This window comes from Periophthalmus magnuspinnatus, chromosome 4 (genome assembly GCF_009829125.3).
Source record: "Periophthalmus magnuspinnatus isolate fPerMag1 chromosome 4, fPerMag1.2.pri, whole genome shotgun sequence".
Taxonomy (NCBI): domain Eukaryota; kingdom Metazoa; phylum Chordata; class Actinopteri; order Gobiiformes; family Gobiidae; genus Periophthalmus; species Periophthalmus magnuspinnatus.
The window spans coordinates 10442654-10463113 of record NC_047129.1 but is presented as its reverse complement, the minus strand read 5'-3'; the positions used below and the strand labels follow the sequence as shown (position 1 = coordinate 10463113).

The window sequence follows — 20460 nt, the reverse complement described above, 5'->3', positions numbered from 1 at the left end:
AACCCCTTTGAATGGAATGTCTAACAACAATGACAACTGATCTGCCTTTGAATGTGAACATCAGAGAGTTAATATACAACAAACGTCAAAGTAAGGGATTTCTGTTTTTTGAGTAAATCTAGAAATAAATATTGATGCCTGAGTTTAAGTCTATCTACACATGAATGCCACTATGAGTTGGGTTAGTTTTACTTGGTAATGCTGCCACAATGGGGTGTATGTCCATGTGTTCAGGGTACACAGAGAAAATAACTGGGGCTATAATACTGCATTACATTTGTTTTCAACATGAACGACTAAAACTCAAAACACGAAATGAATATAAAGAATTACAAATTATTTAATAAGTTTCTCTATTAATCCAGACAAAAGTGTTACAAATAAATATAAAAACAGGGACAATACTAAACAATACAAAAGACGTTTTGTATTATCTTTTGTAAGATCTAATTTTGCATACATGATTTAAAACCTGATTACATTAACCAAAACCAAAAAATAATGTTGACAGGACTATTGGGCTGACAATTTCTGAGTGATTTCATTGAAAAGTCCTGTTCTGAATTTTAACATCTCCTTTAGATTCTTGGTCTGTAAAGCCTGTTGCATAGACATCAACTGTATGTCTTTGGGTAAAGTTACTGTAGTGCCATTGAGCACTGCTTGAAGCATCTCCAGGGACTTCAAGAAAGAGGTTTTCTGATGGCAGCAAACTGGAAACAGACAAGCGTTCCACAAATTGCAACAGGACATGTCACCAGAAAAATGTAGTCCTTCACTGTCCATTCCCCAGTGGGCCAGGCAGTCAGGTAGACTTGAACCAAAAAGTTTCAGGCCTTGAATATTCGCACGGTTGTCCACAGAGCTCTTTAGGTTGTCATTTATCCCAAACACAACTGTTACATATCCTGTGTTGTGCTTGTGGTTGACACAAAGTGAATGCATGAAGACTAAATCGGGAACAGACAGACCAGGGCCAACCCAGCAGCTACTTATTATGGACCCTTTGCCAATACAAACTCCCATTTCAAGTTGGCAATACTCTACAACTGAACCGATGCCCACAGAGCAACTAGGATCAACCACGCTATACATCACGCAACAAGAATTGGTTACTTCATAGTTCTCAGTGCTGTGCAGGCTAAAGGCAGATGATAGAAGGCCTAAATCATTTCTCAGTGCTGTGTCTTTTGTGAGGTGAAAGAGGTACTCAGACGTCGTCCCAATGTGGTAAAACTTGGAGTTATTCAGAAGAATCACATTCAGTTGGGTGCCTCTGAGAAGGTGGAAAATCTTTTTACGGATTTCGACCAAATTGCCCTCCTCTTTGGTGACATTGGCAGTATTGCTGGTGTACTCTACGGAGGCGCCTGAACCAAGTGCTTGAAGAAAATCTCCATATGCATCAATCTCACATTCCAGGGGTCCCACTTCTTTGAGTAGATTCAGGAGAAGCTGTGACGTTTTGAAGTCAAAGTAATAGGTACTGTCTGTATACACAAACTCTCTGCCCAGGATACTATTACAGACAGCTCCCATGTCTCGCATTTTATTGACACTGGGTTTGTGTAGAAAACGCAGACAGGAAGTGGTCTGCATTTCCGTGTGGGACAATGTTTCATAAGAGTCCAACACAAACACACCATGCGTAGTGCCTATAGACAGAGAAGATGGGTGGCCTAAAGCAGTGAAACCAGGTTTGTCAAAGCTGATGCACTGATCTTCTGCGATACTGTACAGCTCAATGTCGTCAGCACAGGTCACAAGAACACCAGGTCTCATGTGCGATGGGAAATCCACATACATGGCCATTTTGAGCTCCAGCATCTGATACAAGGGGTTTCCCAAGGGCAGCACAGTAAAGATCTTCCCTAACGCACTGGCACTAGGCAAGCGCTGACTCAGGCCACCTAAAGAATCAACAACGGAAAAGCAAGTAAAAGTTAGGCATCACTATAGCTGATTTATTACAATAAGTTGCTTGGTGACTTGGAGCTGAATTATTTGTTTATAAACTATTGACTCCCAAGAGAAAGTATGCACATTACCAAGCTATTACATATGTCAAAGTAATATTAACTGGTCAAGCTTAATTGTACTCCCATAAGCAATTTTCACAAGATGAAATGTTGGTGGAGGTAATTAGTAATTACAATAAAATAAACAAATACACATATTCAATATTGATATATGCAGTGGCTTACATAACACTTTAGTAAATATAACTTTAAAAGAACCAAACCTGCATGAATTAGTAGAACTCTGAGTTTGTTCAGAACTGTCCCATAGACGTCACTGAGTTGCTGAAGTGTGTACAGAGTGGCGCCTCCATTCCCTAAAAATAAGTAATTAAACTCTTATTACAACTGCATTCTCAATTATAGGGCAATAAAACACTTTAGTGCCCTATAATTGATAATAGAGTTGTAATAAGTGATGCCGCAAACTATACTCACCGATTTTATAGCCAGGTGGATCTGAGACAACCCTGTAGTCAATTCCAAGAGGAAGCTCCTTTCTTTTAATTTTCGCATTTATCTGCAGCTCGTACGCGTCTTTTTGACTTTCATCCACAGCTGTCACTACAACAACATCCCAGAACTCACCAGGCTTCACTTCACGCCCTTGAAATAACATTAAATCCACCTTAGAAGCAGTCATATTACTATAATTAAGACTAAAGGTGACACTGGACTTACCTCGCAAATGGTCAAATTTAATTAGCTTCTGGCGTGTTGCGATCTTCAATTGTTTGTTATATTTCTCGTCCATTGTAGTGTCGCCGTATTAAAATCATAAAAGTTCATCTATTCAATGAAAACAAATGTGGCATGTACAGCTGTCAGCGGCTACTTCCGGGTATTGTCACGTGAATCACTCCACTCACGATGATTGGTTCGCGGCAGTTCCGACATGTAGGTATATGGAATTGGCAGATTGTTTAGTTAAAATGAAGCAATTCCTTATTATAGCCTCAGCTTATCTTTATTCAAGTCAAAGTCCCATTTTGAATACTATGCCTAGATCTTGACCCAATTTTATAGTTTATGTTGTAGTAAGTTATTACACAAACAAAACAACTTTTTCCTATTTCTTGTTATGTCCCATAAGAGTGAATGAATATTGCATCAAATTGTGAAACATCATTTAAGTGCCATGCAACACAGATGGATTGTTATTGGACATATTGTAATGTATAGCTGAAAAAGTGCTTTTCTTATATATATAAAACAAAACAGGTAAAGTGCTATAAAGAACACAGCAGACATGAGCACAGAAAGACTTTACATTCTTTCTTGCAGATGCATTCAAAGCCACTTTCATTGAGACACTTACAGACACAGACATTTTATCGCTCCAAGGGTCTGCACCTGTCACAACATTATTAAAATCTGCAAAATGTACCCTTCAGCTGCATTTTCTTTTCTAAAAAATGGTTAAGGAATGGCAAGAATGCTGAGGGGAGGGTCTAATACTGAGACAACAGCTCAAGTGAGGATAATCCACTGGCCTATTGTGTTTATTGTTCATTTAAGACAGCTTGAAGAGAACTGATTTGGAGTGCACTGTAGAAGAAATGCAATGACGTAAGCGACATTTAAATATAGAAAATACTTTGTTACTGATTTCTACCTCTCTGTGAGGTTTATAACATATAGCTAAAGAACAACATTATATTTTTACAACAAGCAGTGACGGCCTAACTTTCAAACCAGAACTGATCATAAATACATACAGAATATATTAAATATTATATAAATTTGTATTGCATAAGTTATTCTTGCAAAAAACTAATATGATTAAATAATGTGAAAGAGCTTTGGAAGACTCTCTATTGCTTCATTCTGCTTACTATATTACTTTTTTGGACAGTTCAGAGGAGAGGCAGAATTCACATTGCTGTCTAGAGAAAGTTTAAGCTGTCTGACTGTGCTTGTTGGCCTCCAGAAAGAGGCTACAAGCAGCAAATGCACTGTAAAAACTGGAGGAAAGTCCAGCAATGTCTGTGGAAATGTAGGGTAGGATTCCTGGTGTGGCCTGGTTGTAGTATGTGATCTGAAACAAAAACAGAGTAGTTTATAAATCAATGAATCTGTCCATAATAGCCTTATATAATATAGTGATAAGAAGATGGGTGAATCATGTTTGTATGAAGTGTGAATTTGGCCAACCTTGGAGACAGAACTGCACTCTTCCAATATGGTAAAGCCAGCACAGAGCACCTCTCCTCTGGTGTACTCCTCAGTGGGAGGGTGAGTGGGCAAAGTGACAGAACGCAATGCAATCAAATAAGGATCCCTAAGAAACAAAGGTAGTTATTTTTAGTAGTAAATGGGAAAAAGTCTGCAGCCAAGACAACATCACATGTAAAGTCATGCATTTACATTTTGTGTTTCGGATGTCTAAGTATGATTGAGCACCTGGCATCACAAGGCTTCCTCCGAGATGCCAGCAGTATGAACTCCGCGCCTTTGTCTCGTTTACTGACTGACGGGGTAGTTACACGATATATGGTGTCATCCTCATCTGCCTGCATTATCACCTCACACTCTCTGAAGTAATATTAAGTACAAATACAGTCAAATATAGATTGTAAAATGTTAATGAATAATTGTTCATACTCGTAGTGTTGGTCCCACTGTTTTCTCTTGGTTAGGTCAGACAATAGATGAAATGTTTGCTCTGCTGGAACACACACATGCATCTCCACCTTGAAGAGTAGCCTCTGGTTTTCCTCCCGTGTGTACAACCTGACCTAAGATGCATAGTCCAACATAATAAAGGCATTTTTTCCCACAAGACAATGGCTAAAACATGTAAGAGATGTCTGTTGTGTTTTGAAAATGAGCATACATACAGAAGAAAACTTTTACATTTCTAACCTTGTTTTTCTCAGAAGTTAAAACCCAGCTGTTTCTGGCATCCATTAGTTTCAGCGCTGATACATTATTGTAGCTCAGGTACATCTATAAATTAGAATTACATTAAACATAATCATAAAGCATCAACAATATTCTAATAACAAAACAAATTAACTATGAAATACCTGGTTACTTGGATCCCATGGGACGGATACAGGAACTTCATTTTGTTTACAGGAGATTATGTATTTCCTGCACAGATAATTAGTCATTGTAAGCAGGCAAATTAGAATATTATTATTAGAATTAAATATGAAAAGTATTTTAACTTGATATCAAGAGTATACATTATGAATAATACAATATTCAAAACAAATGCAACCTGTCAAGCCGAATCTTCTTTCTAGCAATGGCTTCTTTATAGCGTCTTATCCCATCCTGCTCAAACAGACAAATAAAACTACTCATATTTCATCAGTATAATTTGGAACAAGACAAAAGTGGAGTTTTATTTTTCACAAAACTCACCACAGGTTCAGGACATATACGTGGAAGAGTTTGTGGTTTCCGGTCACTGTCTAACACTTCAAATGTCATAAAAGCACTGTTTATATGACGCAAAGGCTCTCCGCCCTGGTAGGCCTCTGCACATACTCCCACCTCCATGCTGAAAAGAACAATAAAATCTTATGTAAACTGAACAACTGTTGATGTTTTTAAAGAATACAGAAATTAAAACTTAAACTCACCTGTGCTTAAAGGCATTATTTACAATGGCTTTTAGCACCAATCGATCCCCAATGTGTGATGGGCCTCGGAAATGAAACATATCAATGGTCCTGAGAGTGGGGTGAGCATTACATAAGCGGCTAAAATAAGCAATAAACACAAAAACATTATTAGAACTAATTATTATTAACTAAATGTCCACTAAGGCACATGAATCTGGTTTAAGATATGTAAACTTATAATGTTTAATTATCAGAACTGCGTTTTTGCTTTGGCCCATGGCCAACAACAACAGGCCAATTTGGACATTGTTAATAAAAGTCACAATAGTTTTATTCACTTGACATATCAATGCACAACCAGTGGGAGAAATAATACCATGATTATTACCATGCTGAAATGGTGGCCACATTCTCCATCCAGGCCATGATCTGGCCCCCGAAAGTGCTAACCTGATGGTTTGCATGAGGAGGTAGCACCAGCTCCACACTCTCCACTCGAGTCTTTTCTGCTGGCACAGCACCCTCATACTGCTGGCACTCCCCTGGAGGGAAATAAGAACAAGGAGCTTAACCAAATCTAATTTGAAGTGGTGCAATAACAGCGTTGTATGCTGAGTTATAAAGCCGGTACCCAGCTGAGAAGTGCTGCTGCTCAGTAGGTCTGTAATGATCTCAGCGTGTATGAGCCTCATCCTCCGGCGCTCGGCTGCCAGGCTGTACTCCATCTGTTCCGATTGTGTGTGCGGGTTCACCTGCTTCAGCTGGACCTGTGGACAACCACTATAACATGTTTGAAATGGAAGGATAAATTACTCTAAATACTGCACATAAAGTGCCATTATACCTTCCCGGCCTCAGTTCGCCTGGCGACAAAAGTGGCAAAGGCATGGCACACCTTCCACTGTCTGCCTGTGTAAAGGTCTTCACAAGTGACAAGTATTCCAACCTTTACAAGAAATGACATGTTTACAGCATTTGTCTGAATCAAGGTGAAAGTTCACCAGTGTAAAGGTAGAGCAATACTTACCTCCATACTAGATGTGAAGGCTCTGTTGACTTTTGCAATAATATTGACAACTTTTCCAACACTGTGGGAGACACGCATGTCAACACTGGCTTTGATTATACTAGCAAAAATAGATTAGAGCCTAGACTAGAGTGAGTCCTCAAAGTTATCTGAAAATATCTTATGTTAAACATAATCTGTCAGTAAGGAATATGTGGGATAATATTGTACCCAATGGTGTGTTCAAAATGGATGTCATCCACAGAGGCAGTGATACAGGAACAACCAGCATGTCTTTCGGCTAGAAGAAGTTATTGAATAATTTAGCCAGGGAACACATTTCATGGTGCAATGATAACAAATAATCTTGTTGTTTAAAAAAAAAACACCAATGGGTAGCTTTATCAAATTACTAAATCCAAACAAACTTCACATTTGCATGTGATTTTGTATGTGTGCAGACCTGACAGACAGGCAGTGGAGTCCATCCACTTGAGCAGCTGCCCCACACTGAGCTCCCCACGGTGGTTTGCGTGGCAAGGCAGGACAATCTGGCTCATCTTTACTTCAGTGGGGTTTCTGTACACTTCACCACTCACATTACTCTCACATCTCTCTGCATCCTTTTCATTTGACATCATGGTGAGCTGGTATAAAAAACAAAACCTTTAGGTACTCACTAAACTTAATGAATTAATGCATTTTTATATTCTACTCTATTAATTACTTGGAGATCTACTTTTTGAAAACTAACACTTGTTGGCTTTCTTTTGTGCTGTCACCAAACTCCTAGGCCATCCTGCAGTACTACTGGATATTGATGAATGTGGAGCAAAAGTTTAGATAATAGCACAAAGTGATAAATAAATAACATATAACATTGTAGTAAAACTACTCTAATTGTGAAATTACAGATTTCTTGTGCATGTTTATTGTACTGTGCCAGTCCGGCTCAGTGCATTTTAAGACTCTTTCAGTAATCTCTTCTCAGTTGAATTTCTCAACGAAGCTGCACAACTTCAAGGCTGTGAAAGAATTATTAAATTGTATATAAAATATATCTAACACAATAAGTATGTTAGTCAGTGTTATCACTGCTTTTCTTTTTAAAGCTCAGGCAGTAGTAGTAGTAGTAGTAGGAGTAGTATTTTAAGAACAGGAGATCTATTTGTTGGGAACTCTAACTCTAAAACGAAGCGTTTGGCCATAACTTCTGCCCTAGAGGGGCGCACATGCAGCCCATGAGACCCCCTCTCTTTTTTGATGGGTCACCTGTTTTTCCTTGTACTGCTGACAGGTGTAGTGACCTTTACATGGACCACACGAACGGAATACAAACACTGTCAATGAATTTTAAGTGGGTTACTGAAAGATTCAAAGTCATTGTGTCTGTCTGCTATTACCTATAGGTCAGACTGCAGTAAACAAAATACACAACACGCTTAACCACACATTTCCCTAGGCTTACCCAAAAAAGTTGCTGCAGAAGGTAAAACTGAGATCAAGAAGAGTTGTCCAAAATGTTTGCTACAAAATATAAAAACAGCCAGGAGAAAACGGGTCTGCGGGCCAGGCAGTAGCTCTATGTATTCTGTGCATTTTGCTCAAATGAACTCACGCACGCAACAATCTTGCAACTGTTAAAGCCTCACCACCATCTGAGCTGAACGACGAGGAGGAGGGAGGCCGACCCCTGTCATGTTTAGTTTTAAGGTGGAATTTCTCTGAAGTGCGCAGATGCCTTTTTCAGGCAGACCCCAACAACAGGGTCGGTTACATGGAGGCAAGAACAAAAATTAAGAATAGAAATTAATGAATTTCATAATCTAAGTTTAATTTAATTCATTTCGTTTCCATGTTTTATTTCTTTTATTCAATTATTTAATCTTGTTTTTACCACAAACGTTAAATGAAAAACAAACAAAAAAATATGGCCACCTCTAATAAAACGTAGGCATAAGCATAGATTGATTTGTCCTTATGTGGTCTATATTATAATCAATCAAATGACCCGATTGCACTAAAAATACAATGTGAAACACCCCGTTTATATTCAACAAGTGCTACAGTTAATGTGGATTCTTGCCCCAAATCACGCTCATTAAGCACCAGCGTCAGCGCCGTAAAGTGAAAGCATCAATAGGCAGACCTTAAGACGTTTGGAGGCTGCTGATTGGCTGATGTGCGCGTCCATCAGCGTGGCCCCGCCCCTCCGGACGAGGCTCGGTTGAGTCGTAGTTGAAGAGGAGTGCGGTTGGAGTGCGGCCGCGATGATCTGACAGATGAAATAGCGAAAAAGAGAAAGACCTCCCACATTAAACAATGTTCCCCAAAGGCAAAGGCAGCCCGGTGCCATCGGACGGCCAAGCACGAGAAAAGTAAGCTCAAAACGTTCATTTTTGTGTGTTATCTGCGTCGTAAGTTGCTCCCTCATTCTCCGTTGTTTGCTGGACAGGCGAGCAGAAGGCGATTTCCTCCACCAAGAAGGGAATTGAATGAACCGCCTTGTCTGCTCGCCATTCCTCCCCTGTGTTGCGCTACGGTTACCTTTGGCTTTATGTTCTTCCTAAACACATTTATCGTCGTTTTGGGTGTATTTGCACTGCTTTATTTGGCGACTGTGCTGAAATAGTTGGTTATTCAGAGCAGCGCACAGTAAGAACAAAACAATAACATCGCCTTGCTACCACATTACATTGTTTTCTCTGTTGCGTTCATGTCCCCAGCCCCATCAGTGCCACCAGGATACTGTACCTAGCAAATGCAAAGCCCCGAATGTATGTTTCAGTATCATTTTTACACATCCATTGCACGATACCAATACACTTTGTAGAGTTAAAAATCTCTTTGTTATCCTAGCTTTTGCGTATGTACCTACTCCCCATTAAATTTTTGGCACAAGCTGCTGGCAGCCATTGTTCTGTGGGCCTCTACCCGAGTCAGCCACTGCTTTAGAAGGACAATTATTTCATTTTTGTTTTTCTTCTTATTAAACTGAAAATTACTTTTACACAGGTTGGCTCTCTATGTCTATGAGTATCTATTACACATAGGAGCTCAGAAGTCTGCACAGACCTTTCTATCAGAGGTAATTGATTTTGTATTCTGAGCTATATCTAAAATCCAAATGTATGTATTTAAATTCAACATGTCTAATTGTAACATGTTAACATGTTTACTTTTACTGCAACGTAATTTATAAAACATAATAATAAAGTGAATTCTGTTATTATTTTTTATAGATCCGATGGGAGAAAAACATAACTCTTGGTGAACCACCTGGATTTCTGCATTCCTGGTGGTGGTAAGTGATGCTGTTGCCTTCTCTCTGTAAACAGGACTGGAGGTTATTTGTGTGGTTCAGCATGCTTCTTGACTTGTCTTGTCCACAGCGTATTCTGGGACTTATATTGCGCTGCGCCGGAGAGGAGAGAGACATGTGACCACTCCAGTGAAGCGAAAGCCTTCCATGATTACGTGAGTAGTGCCTATACGAAAAGAACTGATGCTGTATGCCCAGTTTCTACTGATGCACACTCCACATATTCTGTCAAGACTAAAAAGGTCACAAACCCACCTTGTCCATAGCAGAGCTAATTGGTCTAATTAAAAGTTTTGTGAAATGATCATAAATCTACACTTAATCCTGCAAGGATTTAGTCAATACATTTGCAGGTAACTGGACTGGAATATATTAAAGATCTAGTCTAGATTTATGTGATAAATTCTGCCTCACCTTCAGTTATTTAATGTAAAAGGGCACTGTCATTTCAGTTATTTTCTTTAGATGTATGAGTAGTCATCTGCACTGTACGTTGGTTGAATGATGCACCCAACAATAAGCTTTATGGGCTTCTGGGAAATGATGCTGAGGTCAGCATGTTCTCCTGACTCAGAACTGGGCTCCCCTGCTCGGTCTCTGTAGACTGTAGACAGGCTAATGTCTTGTCCCATGTATTTGTGGGTCTGTTATATTTTGTGAATACTGAAAAGTTGACAGCTGTTTTAAATTTGAATCAAGTCGGGGTGTTTTACTATTTTGATTTTTATCTCGTTCTAAGAAGGTCTGCTGTATTTTGCATCTGAAGAGGATTTTTGATGTTTTTCAACTGTATAATGATATAATACTTTTTTGCTGTAAAAACAGTAAAAATCCTCTGTTATTATCAACTGCAGTCTAGTGTTGTTGTGCTACAGGAAGAGGTTAGCACTGAGACGTTGGTCCTGCTCTTGGTAGATATGGTTGCCAGGGTAACGGGCCTGCTGATCGAGCAGGTGACCTGGGATCCAGGAGAGTGGCTGCAGCATGGCTCTGCCCTTTAGTAACCACTCTTTCATTTCTGCATTCCCTCATACCTACATTGGACAGCGCATTCTCTGTCAAGTCTGATAGTATATGTATTCCAAGTTCTCCTTAAGTGGGATTGGTGCCATTTCTGATGAAGGCTTTAAATTCCACCCCCTAGATTAACTACAAATTTTATTAATTGAGCTAAATGGAACGCATTGATGAAAGGGAGAGAGGATGGTTTGTGTGAGACTCACCTTTCACAGCTTGAGTCTCTCCTTGTGGCTGGGGTCAAGAGGATGAGTGTGGACAGTACTAGTCCTTGGACCCTAGCCTTTTGTCTAGGTGTGGGGGAGGTGAGGGCTGCTCTGTTAGCCGGCAGCAGTCGTAAAGCCCCAGTGTATTCACACTGCCTCTGACGAACGCTCCCCCAGGGGCCCGTCGCCATGGCGTCTGCTCTGATTGATGGCTGTCATGCAGCTGAAGGGCAGATTGGAAAAGGAAAGGGGAGTGGCACTGTGGCATATGCCAGCATCTATAGCGGCGAGCTGAGGGGAGAGAAGAGGAGAGAAAGGGGGAGGAGAGAGAGGAGCATCCAGTCAAGAGCCATTGTAGGTTTATGATGTTGATTGATGGTTAAACATTTACAAGCTGAACATAGGAACCAGTTTCTTTGAGGACTGATTTCATTGGAAGAAATGAAGCTGTGGAAACCCTGTCCAGGGGTTTCACTGATTCACTGTTGGGTGGTCTTCACTTCAGATCAGTCCCCTCACAAATTTCAGATTTGTTGAAATCTAGATTTTCCCCTTGACTCTTTTTTAAAAATAACATAATCAGCTCTAAGGTCATCTTCACCCTTGTGCTCTTCTTTCTCCTGCTCTTCAGTCTTTTTGTTTTACAAAAAGACCCCCTGAATGGACTGAGGGAAAATGTGTTTGCCTCAAATTGTGAGTTCTTAAGGGTACCAGCACACTTACACACTGAATCATGGTGGGTCTGTGGTGAGATTAAGTTGTGTTGGTGGGGTGTCTGCCTTACAGCCAGTCCCCTGGGAAGTGAAGAAAGGATCTCTGCAAGGAGCTGAGCCTGGGGCAGGGCTGAGACATCTGCCCCTTCCCTGTAGCTCAGTGAATGGACAGACGTGGCTCATTGGGATCAGCATCAGTCTGTAGTCCAGCGAGCACAGCTGTGGGCTTACAGTGATAAGGATCTCACATAGCATGCCTGTGAAGCCACCATGCACAAGTCTGTTTAGCATGCTTTTTATACAAAACTTGATAAACATTCTGGCTGCAATTAATTTTGTGTGGTCAAAAAAGGGTTTCTCCAAGGGACTAGTGTTTCTATTAAAATCTCCTAGAGGTTTGAAAGCTGAATAAAAGTAAATCACATATTTTCCCAAAGAAAAAATAAATGGTGGAAAAATACATGCACAAATGTTGCCTACCATAATGGTGATATGGCGAAGGAAGAGATCCTGACTTTTAGCTTGTGTCAGAATGACTTGTCTGGGCGGTTCACTTCTGGTTAAACGGGTTAGTTTCTTCATCATGTTATGGTTGCATTTCTTTGCTTTTAGTGTTAAGGTTCATTTTGTTCTGGCTATGTAACACTTGAAGTATTTCACATTGTGTCTTATTCCCTTCTAAGCCTCATAGTGTGGCATTGTTTTTGTTTTGGGCGTTTAAATGCTGCTTCCCTTGACTAAAAGAATAAAGCATCAGAGGATGAGCTGAGGTTTTTTATTGGTGGTCATATGACTATTGTGAATGTCAGGCTGAGATAAAAAAACAAATGAATAAATGCATGCGTGCATTCACATTCCGTATGTTAATGAACTGTGGGACTTTTACTGTGGTGATGGCTACCACAATCTTGGTGTGCTTTGCATTATGGGTAGATTTGATGCCCACAGAAAGTCTTCTACACCTAGCAATAATAAAGCTATAGGCATTAGACTTGTGTAGCGTTTAAAGTGGCACATACAGTTGGCACACATCAGTCTGCTCCCCTCTTTACTGTGCTTCTTGTGCTCATGTCCCTGTGGTGTTTGTCCCACTTTTCCCTCTGGCCTCACTTCTCTCTTTGCTGAGGTATTTCACAGAGGCTCTGCAGTTGCAGCTGATATAATTAGGCAAGGTGGAGTCGATACCCGTGTGATCATTATTGACCACTTCTGTTTGTAGACTAGAGGCGGGCTATATATCAAAATATTGCTAATATTGTGAGTGGAGTTTTGAAGATATGCTGAATTTTTGTTTGGGGTACACAGATGTACATTTCAGTAAGAGCCGATTAAAAAAAGATATGTTGTTAACTTCCAAATAAGTGTATAAAGTGATATTGATATTAAGTGATATGCACTTTTGTAGGCAATAATTTATACTATAATTGATATTGAACTAAGATATGTGCTAAAACGTGGATTTAAATGTATGTTAGATTGACGTAACGTTGTAGTATTGCCCTCCTTACATATGTTTTATGGACAATTGTATAGAAAGAATAAAGAGTTTTGGTTCAAACTGTTTATTATCTGCACTTTTTTTCTCAAAGATGAACCCCGCTGCTCTAAAAACATTAGCTCATGTTGGATCACTCCAGTAACGGGGGAAGAAAACTCTCAATTAGGAGTGTGTGACCGGAGCAAATGGCACATTAGTGAATTAGGGCTGCGGTTTGAGCAGGAAATCGGCCCAGCAGCCCCTGCTGTGCACAAGCACTTTAGAGCCATGGACTCGGTGAATCCCAGCTTATCTGATCCACTGAACTCTTGATCAGTCACGCTCACAAACCTGGGCATGGACACCTCTTATTGGCTTACACTCAACAGTTTGTCTCTGCACTAGTGATACTACACAAAGGGTACAATAAATGAAAGGTCTATTTTTGTTCACCTGAAGTTTTCTTATATGGGGCTTTACTAAATTTTAAATACATTTTTTTCTTGTATTTTCTCAGAGTGCAGCTGCAGCCCCAAGTCCTGTAATGGGGGGGATGCCTCCAGGGGAGGGCATGCCAGGAGGACCCATGCCACCAGGCTTTTTCCAGGTTAGTCCACTTCACCCATTTTGGAAATATGCTAATGTTGGGGAAATGAGATTATATTAGATTGCATTGTAGAATTGGACCTTTCTGCACAGTTATTAATTAGTAATCAAGCAGTTCTAATGATGCAAAGTAGTATAATTTTACTTTGCTTTGTAAATAATGGTAAACATTACAGTTACTGGATGTGCCTGGGCTCCACTAACAATGTAAACAGGCAGGCGTGGCCTGCCCATTTTCCCTAATGGAGAAATCGAAAGGTGCAGCACCTACTGTAAATCAATATCTCCTGAGAATAAACAGTTGGCTGCAGTTTGGAGCTACCTCTAAGAGGGAGACCTGAAAGTTCTGTTTCTAATCCTGGTTATGTCAATGCAGCGTCTAAGGCGAGACATTATTGCAGTGATAATGGCACTCTGAACAGTGTAGTGGATAATGCTCAATAAGACTACTATCTGTCAGATCAGTAACATTAGCAGCTCAGTGCAGTGTTTAGTGTTGTTGTGAAACTAATTGCTCAGAGCTTAATTGATGCTGTTAATTCAGAGAAAATTAGCTCTGATAACATGCTGCATGCAGCAAGCTTCTTAATGTCTTGACTGACAGGCAAAAGAGCATACATCCTCCACCTCCCAATCTCTCCTCACATTCAAGTCATTTGCTTGCCTTCTTTGCTTAGTATTTCTTGCTTCATTTGAGACATTAAAATAAGCATCTTAATTTTATACATTTTACGGCTTTGGTTCTTGGCACACCGACTGTCCTCTGCCCAGCAGTAACCCTGCCTCTCTCTCACATCTCTGCTGTCTCCCTCTCACTCCCCTCTCCCTCCTCAATCTTCGACTGCTGCTTCCTTTTTTGCGATGCTGCAGGGTCCTCCTGGTCCCCAGGGCTCTCCTCACCCTCAGCCTCCTCCCCCTAACAGTATGATGGGACCTCACAGTCAGGTAATGCTCCCTATCCCTCTCGCTCTCTGGATGCTGTCATTTGGGAATTCTGTTCTCGGTGCTTCATGCTATGGCATGTCTAAGCTTAATGCTTGGCGCTGTATCCACTCAAACATTCAGAAAATGTTACATTTTAGACCCAAAATGCTTTTTTTTTTCTTGTCCAATTAATCTGTGTTTGCCTTTTTAGTCTTTCATGTCCCCGCGATTTGCTGGAGGTCCAAGAGGTCCACCTATTAGACTTGGCAACCAGGTAACCAGTACACACATACTCCATATTTATTACATTTACATTTATTTACATTTGTGTTAATTTTTTATTTCCTTTTCAGCCACCAGGTGGAGGACCAGGCCCTCATCCTATGCTGCCCAATATGGACCCCACTCGACCACAAGGTGGTGTTATAAGCAAATTTATGCCTATACTTTAAAATATTTACTTTATGTGAAACTGTTTTCTTTGTAGGACATCCTAATCTCGGTCCAATGCAGAGAATGAGTGGGCCTAGAGGCATGGGGCCAATGGGACCCGGCCCACAGGTAGATACAAAATCAAACTTAAAGATGCTCTATTGAGTGGTAAAACTTAAATATGCTTTGTTTCTTAGAACTTTGGTGGTGGAATGAGACCTCCACATAACAATATGGGTCCTGGAATGCCTGGAGTGAACATGTAAGGACTAATTATTGCTGTATGTGCTAATACATTTTATAAAATGCATTTCTCTCAATTTTAAATTATTATTTTTTTTATTCAGGGGTCCAGGGACAGGTCGACCATGGCCCAATCCCAACAATGCCAACTCTGTGAGTATTGATGCACACACTTTGGGAAGTGCTGGTTCAGATTGCAGTCCATTCTGAGAGCTGTGGAGGGAGAAAGCTCCCAGTTCAAGTCGGGGCAGTAATTGTAGTATTATGTGTCAGGGCCTCCACAGACTGCTTTAATACAGTTAGGACGCTCAGATGATGAATGATGACATTTTGAGGTATAGAAAGAGCTTATATTCCTCTTTTCTGTGTTATTATGTTTGTGTTTCTGGTTTCAGATGCCTTACTCATCACCTTCTCCTGGCGCTTATGGGGTGAGAACATCTTAACAACTTAATGAAAAATGCATTTTAGCATAAGCACTTTTCCACATGTATTAAAATTATGGCTTTTTCAAAACGTTTTTTCAATAATGTATACATATACATGCATATATACATATATATATATATATATATATATATACATATCCATAGTTATTTATTTATTTTCTGAAGGGGGCATCTGGTGGGGGTGGACCTCCAGGAACTCCTATTATGCCAAGCCCTGCAGGTTTGTGAATGCCAAGATGTTGTAAAATTTGAATAAAAATCAATGTTAGACATATTGTAAATGAACAATTTCTTTAACAGATTCCAATAACTCTGGCGACAATTTATATACCATGATCAACACTGGACCCGGCAACCGAAATAATGTGAGTGTTATTTTAATTCTAGTGCTGCAAGATCCCCTGTGGGTGTAGGAGCTTTGTCCATAATTTGCTGTTTGTCCCTTAGTTCCCTATGGGCCCTGGCTCAGATGGGCCCCTGGGAGCCATGGCTGGGATGGAACCACATCACATGAACGGATCACTAGGTAACAAGTTGTATGTGTATTTTGCCTTTGTATGCAATGTTTCAGGAACAATAGTTAACAATTTGTTGTTTTTATGACTAGGGTCTGGTGATATGGATGGATTGAACAAGGTAATCATCAAAACAATTCTTTGGGGTCAATTAGTAGTTCAGTCACCTAAAATATACTAACATTTAAATCATTGTCACCGATTTTATAGAATTCTCCAAACAATTTAAGTGGCATTAGCAATCCTCCTGGGACACCAAGGGATGACGGGGAGCTCAGCGGAAACTTTCTTCACTCCTTTCAAAGCGAGAATGTAAGTGCTTTAATCTATCTGGAGAAAAGATGTATATGTGCCTGTGTTCACAATAAACGGTACAAGATCAGTCACACATATAATCAGATTAGTAAAATGGGGTATACGGGTTTAATGATTGACAATGAAGCAGGGACAAGCAGGATGTATTTGTACATACTTGACCACCCACCTCAGTTTCTTACCTATTCTCCAATATGCATCTTTGTTCACTACTTACTGGAAATGTTTTTCTCTATACGTGGCCTAAACAACCCTCCCTGAAAATTCTTTTAAAGACTGATGTGATAGCCCACACCTTATCTTTCATGAAGAAAACTAAAACAAAGGAATTGTCTTTGACCCAAGTGAGATGCAAACACATATCCCAGCCACAGTTTTTATTAACCCATTGAAATAGAATGTGATGATGTCATACTCCCAGATGGGGGTGCAAGAGCCAGTATTTCTTAGATATTTCTTATGAACAGTGAAATCAATCAAGTAAATTAACAAATGTGGAACCTGATTAATAACCTGACTAGAACCTAATACTTATGTACTTATATATATTATAAATCACAGCAAAAATCAGCAGTTTAACAGCATTTGTTTTAGCTGCTCCCCATCTGTATTAAATATTACTGACCTGTAGAATGTTGTGATGTCATTTTTAACCCGTCTGGACCAAAGAAGGCTGCATTTTCTACTGAGGCAGTGTGGTGTCAGCAGCTACATAATGTGGATTTTATCAGTTATGGTGTGTGTATGGTAGGGTAGTTGTTCAAAACAAAAATAAGTTGAGAAAAATAAGGTGAAAACAGCAATGTAGTTCATAGGCACGTGTGAAATTCCATCTTTGCAGCACATTTACTCTTGCTCTGTGTGACCCATCCATCTCTGGGGTTGTCAAAAGTTATGTGTATACGAATCAGTACCGAAATTTGTATCAAAACTAGATTGTCATTTGAATAGGTACCAGTACTGAAAAACACATTAAGAAGGAAGACTGAATTGGACCTTTTACTGAATAGTTTAGGCTGCTTTTTTCACACCCAGCAAAGTGACTACCAAAGTAGCTCAATTTGGTTAACTCTGACGTGTTTACATTATTAAATGTTGATATATGTCCTGTTCCAAATAAATGGTCTGGATCTATTCCAGAACCAGTACAAGACTACATGGTAATTTTGTTTATTTTTTTTTGTATTATTATCATTGTGGTATTGAAATCTGTATTGTGCTTGTCACATACCTTTTGAGTTGCTTCTCTCCAGTGGATTCCAGATATAAAGCAATTTAAATTAGAACACTTCCACAATTCCATTGTTACTGCAAGAACAAACTACAATGGTATATTTGTACTGGGTCTTGTTAATTTTCTTCTATGAGTTCTACCAGTTTTGCAAACTTCAGATAAGCATCAGTATTTTTTACATGAGTAACATTATAATTTTCTTTTCAGTATTCTCCAACCATGACGATGAGTGTGTGACACGCCTTCACTCACCCCGCATCGTTTGCCATCATTCCTGAGGATCGATACTCACATAAGGACACAGCCAAACACATCAGCACCAAATTGTGGACAGATAGGCGCCTTTTTTGGGAATCTACGCTAACCAGAATGCTGATAGGGGGAAAAAACCAAAATGGCTGACAACCACTGCTCCTGGCTCAAAATGAAGGACAATTTCTCCATTAATCACAACCCTAGAGTGCGACAAAACCAGCTACTGAAATGCATACATGACACGTTTCGCTCCCATCATTCTTAGCAGGGCCCAACCCCCGCCCCTGCCCATCCAACCTCCTCTGCTCCTCTTGAGTGTTGGGGAAAATGGTTAAAGTTTACCTCTTGTATTTTTTATTATTGCTTTGTGTTGCAAGATGTGCAGGAAATGTCTCCCGCTTTTGTCATTGAAAACACTGGAGATTGTGCAAATGCATTGTGAGCATTTTTACTGTCAGTCAACATAAGACTTTGCGTTTTTCTCTTTGGCCACCATTTATTATTCTTACTAAAATCCACCTTTTCTATTTGGAGAGGTTTTTAGAGGATTCACATAAACTGTTTTGAAGACTCTAACAGTATGTCAGTGCTCAGATGGCTCTTAAATACTCCAATTGATCAAACTGATTAGTCTGTAGTAACACCTGGACTGCTGTCGAATTGTATCAAGGGAATTTCGGCATAAGACATGAGTGCATGAATGCTGAGAATCTGTGTACAACATACTACCTAGTGCTGCTCTTACTGTGTGGACACCTGCTTTAAGATGTGGTGTATCTTTACCTGCCTGTGCTTTTAACGCTCTGTGCTCCTCATTGTCGTAGCCTTCTGTGTTTTTTCCACTTTGGTTAATTATGTTGAAATGGCTATGAATGAGCTGCCCATTTTAATCCCATTATGCATATTGGTTGTTCACCTGTCGTTCCTGCAGCATTGGTCACTTCCCAGGCCCCGTCCCTACACATTTTTTATATTTTGATACAATCTTTGACTACGTATATTGCCCCACTTATTCAGAGTTAGTCAAAGCTTTCTAAACTGATTCTAGTAGGCGTCATATAAAGTTAGCAGCAGTCTTGTAAATGTGACAATGATTTGTTTCATTATTTTCCTGTGAACATTATGCATTATACACATCTATGTTGCCTTTATTTGCTGATATTTTTTTATTTCAAATTGAGGAAAGATTGCTTGTTAATATAATTTTACAATAACTTAAACTGGTGTGGCGTGGCATCTTATTTTCACAAAAATTGAGAGTAGGCTACTTCTAAATGCTTATGGCCAATAATGTCTATATGTTGCACTGTTTGGTGAAATAAATAAGGATCTTTTAAGGAAGACATTAGGAGAAAACTGCAGTTTTGGAGCACTCAAGTCTTAAATGCTTGACAATACAGGGTTACTCACACACTTGTAATAAAACTTTGAGGAAGCTAATGATGTGGGAACGCCCTTATGACATGGTTAAACACTCATAAAATAGATTTAACATAATGTGTCCCCTTTTTAAACAACTTATTACAGTGCCCTCTGTTGGCCAAAAGAACCGCTGTTCTCTTGTTTACACGAGTTACCTGAAAGCCGTTGGGCGCACTGTACCTGTTGAACCCGTGGCTTGGGTTACATCTCAGGAGGAGTTCATAGTTGGGTGAATGCCGCTCTAGCTGGATCCTGTTTAACAAAAGGAAAAGAGGTGCAGACTGCTCCACAGGATGTGGCTTGGCTGGGCAGGATCCAAAGCTCCATGTTTACTGCACTAAAGCCCCATGAGAGACACAAATGCACTGTTTAGATTAACATGGTTAATATCCATGTTATTACAATGGGCCTACAAGACACCAATCTAAAGTTGTATACAAAATAAAAATACAGTGAATTAATACTTTGCAAGGAGCATTATAAAAAAATAATAGACGTAGCAGACAGACATTTTGTTGGATGGATGTTGCATGTCATAAGGGCCTTCACTTTAATGTGCGGCTGGAATCAATATCCAGTGATAAGGCAGTTAGATATTAACCTACTTCTGTGACTTATATATGCATGTGTGAGCAGAGGATATTACACAACTAACAGACTGTACCTTTAACATTAATAATTTCCAGACACGACAGCAAACAGTCAGACCTGTTTAGGTCAATAACAAGGTA

General features: G+C 39.8%; 3 protein-coding genes across 7 annotated transcripts; 1 reads left to right on the top strand and 2 right to left on the bottom strand.

The window, feature by feature from the left end:
- Positions 1 to 441: 441 nt before the first annotated feature.
- Positions 442 to 2821, bottom strand: fpgt (fucose-1-phosphate guanylyltransferase). The gene is made up of 4 exons (XM_033965084.2): positions 2700 to 2821; positions 2457 to 2624; positions 2243 to 2335; positions 442 to 1910 (listed from the first exon to the last, which is right to left on the bottom strand). The coding sequence occupies exons 1-4, from the start codon at positions 2770 to 2772 to the stop codon at positions 514 to 516; spliced, it is 1731 nt and encodes a 576-aa protein (XP_033820975.1). The 5' UTR covers positions 2773 to 2821; the 3' UTR covers positions 442 to 513.
- A 451-nt stretch (positions 2822 to 3272) lies between these two features.
- On the bottom strand, positions 3273 to 8268 carry acot11b (acyl-CoA thioesterase 11b). 4 transcript variants are annotated; one of them, XM_055221388.1, is made up of 16 exons: positions 8068 to 8268; positions 7063 to 7246; positions 6831 to 6900; positions 6621 to 6681; positions 6438 to 6539; positions 6225 to 6360; positions 5982 to 6135; positions 5612 to 5731; positions 5391 to 5529; positions 5245 to 5300; positions 5048 to 5114; positions 4884 to 4967; positions 4623 to 4756; positions 4386 to 4553; positions 4173 to 4299; positions 3273 to 4056 (listed from the first exon to the last, which is right to left on the bottom strand). In XM_055221388.1, the coding sequence occupies exons 2-16, from the start codon at positions 7238 to 7240 to the stop codon at positions 3916 to 3918; spliced, it is 1737 nt and encodes a 578-aa protein (XP_055077363.1). In that variant the 5' UTR covers positions 7241 to 7246; positions 8068 to 8268; the 3' UTR covers positions 3273 to 3915. The 4 variants fall into 4 exon arrangements, with proteins under 4 accessions (XP_055077363.1, XP_033821422.1, XP_055077364.1 ...); XM_033965531.2 differs by having other exon boundaries at positions 4422 to 4553; XM_055221389.1 differs by lacking the exon at positions 8068 to 8268 and adding an exon at positions 7872 to 7959 and having other exon boundaries at positions 4422 to 4553.
- A 546-nt stretch (positions 8269 to 8814) lies between these two features.
- Positions 8815 to 19527, top strand: ssbp3b (single stranded DNA binding protein 3b). 2 transcript variants are annotated; one of them, XM_033964769.2, is made up of 18 exons: positions 8815 to 8977; positions 9615 to 9687; positions 9842 to 9903; positions 9992 to 10076; positions 13852 to 13941; positions 14811 to 14885; positions 15076 to 15138; positions 15218 to 15281; positions 15352 to 15425; positions 15494 to 15558; positions 15644 to 15692; positions 15935 to 15970; positions 16154 to 16208; positions 16289 to 16353; positions 16436 to 16514; positions 16596 to 16624; positions 16714 to 16815; positions 18260 to 19527. In XM_033964769.2, the coding sequence occupies exons 1-18, from the start codon at positions 8922 to 8924 to the stop codon at positions 18287 to 18289; spliced, it is 1152 nt and encodes a 383-aa protein (XP_033820660.1). In that variant the 5' UTR covers positions 8815 to 8921; the 3' UTR covers positions 18290 to 19527. The 2 variants fall into 2 exon arrangements, with proteins under 2 accessions (XP_033820660.1, XP_033820662.1); XM_033964771.2 differs by lacking the exon at positions 14811 to 14885 and having other exon boundaries at positions 8816 to 8977.
- The last annotated feature ends 933 nt before the right edge of the window (positions 19528 to 20460 follow it).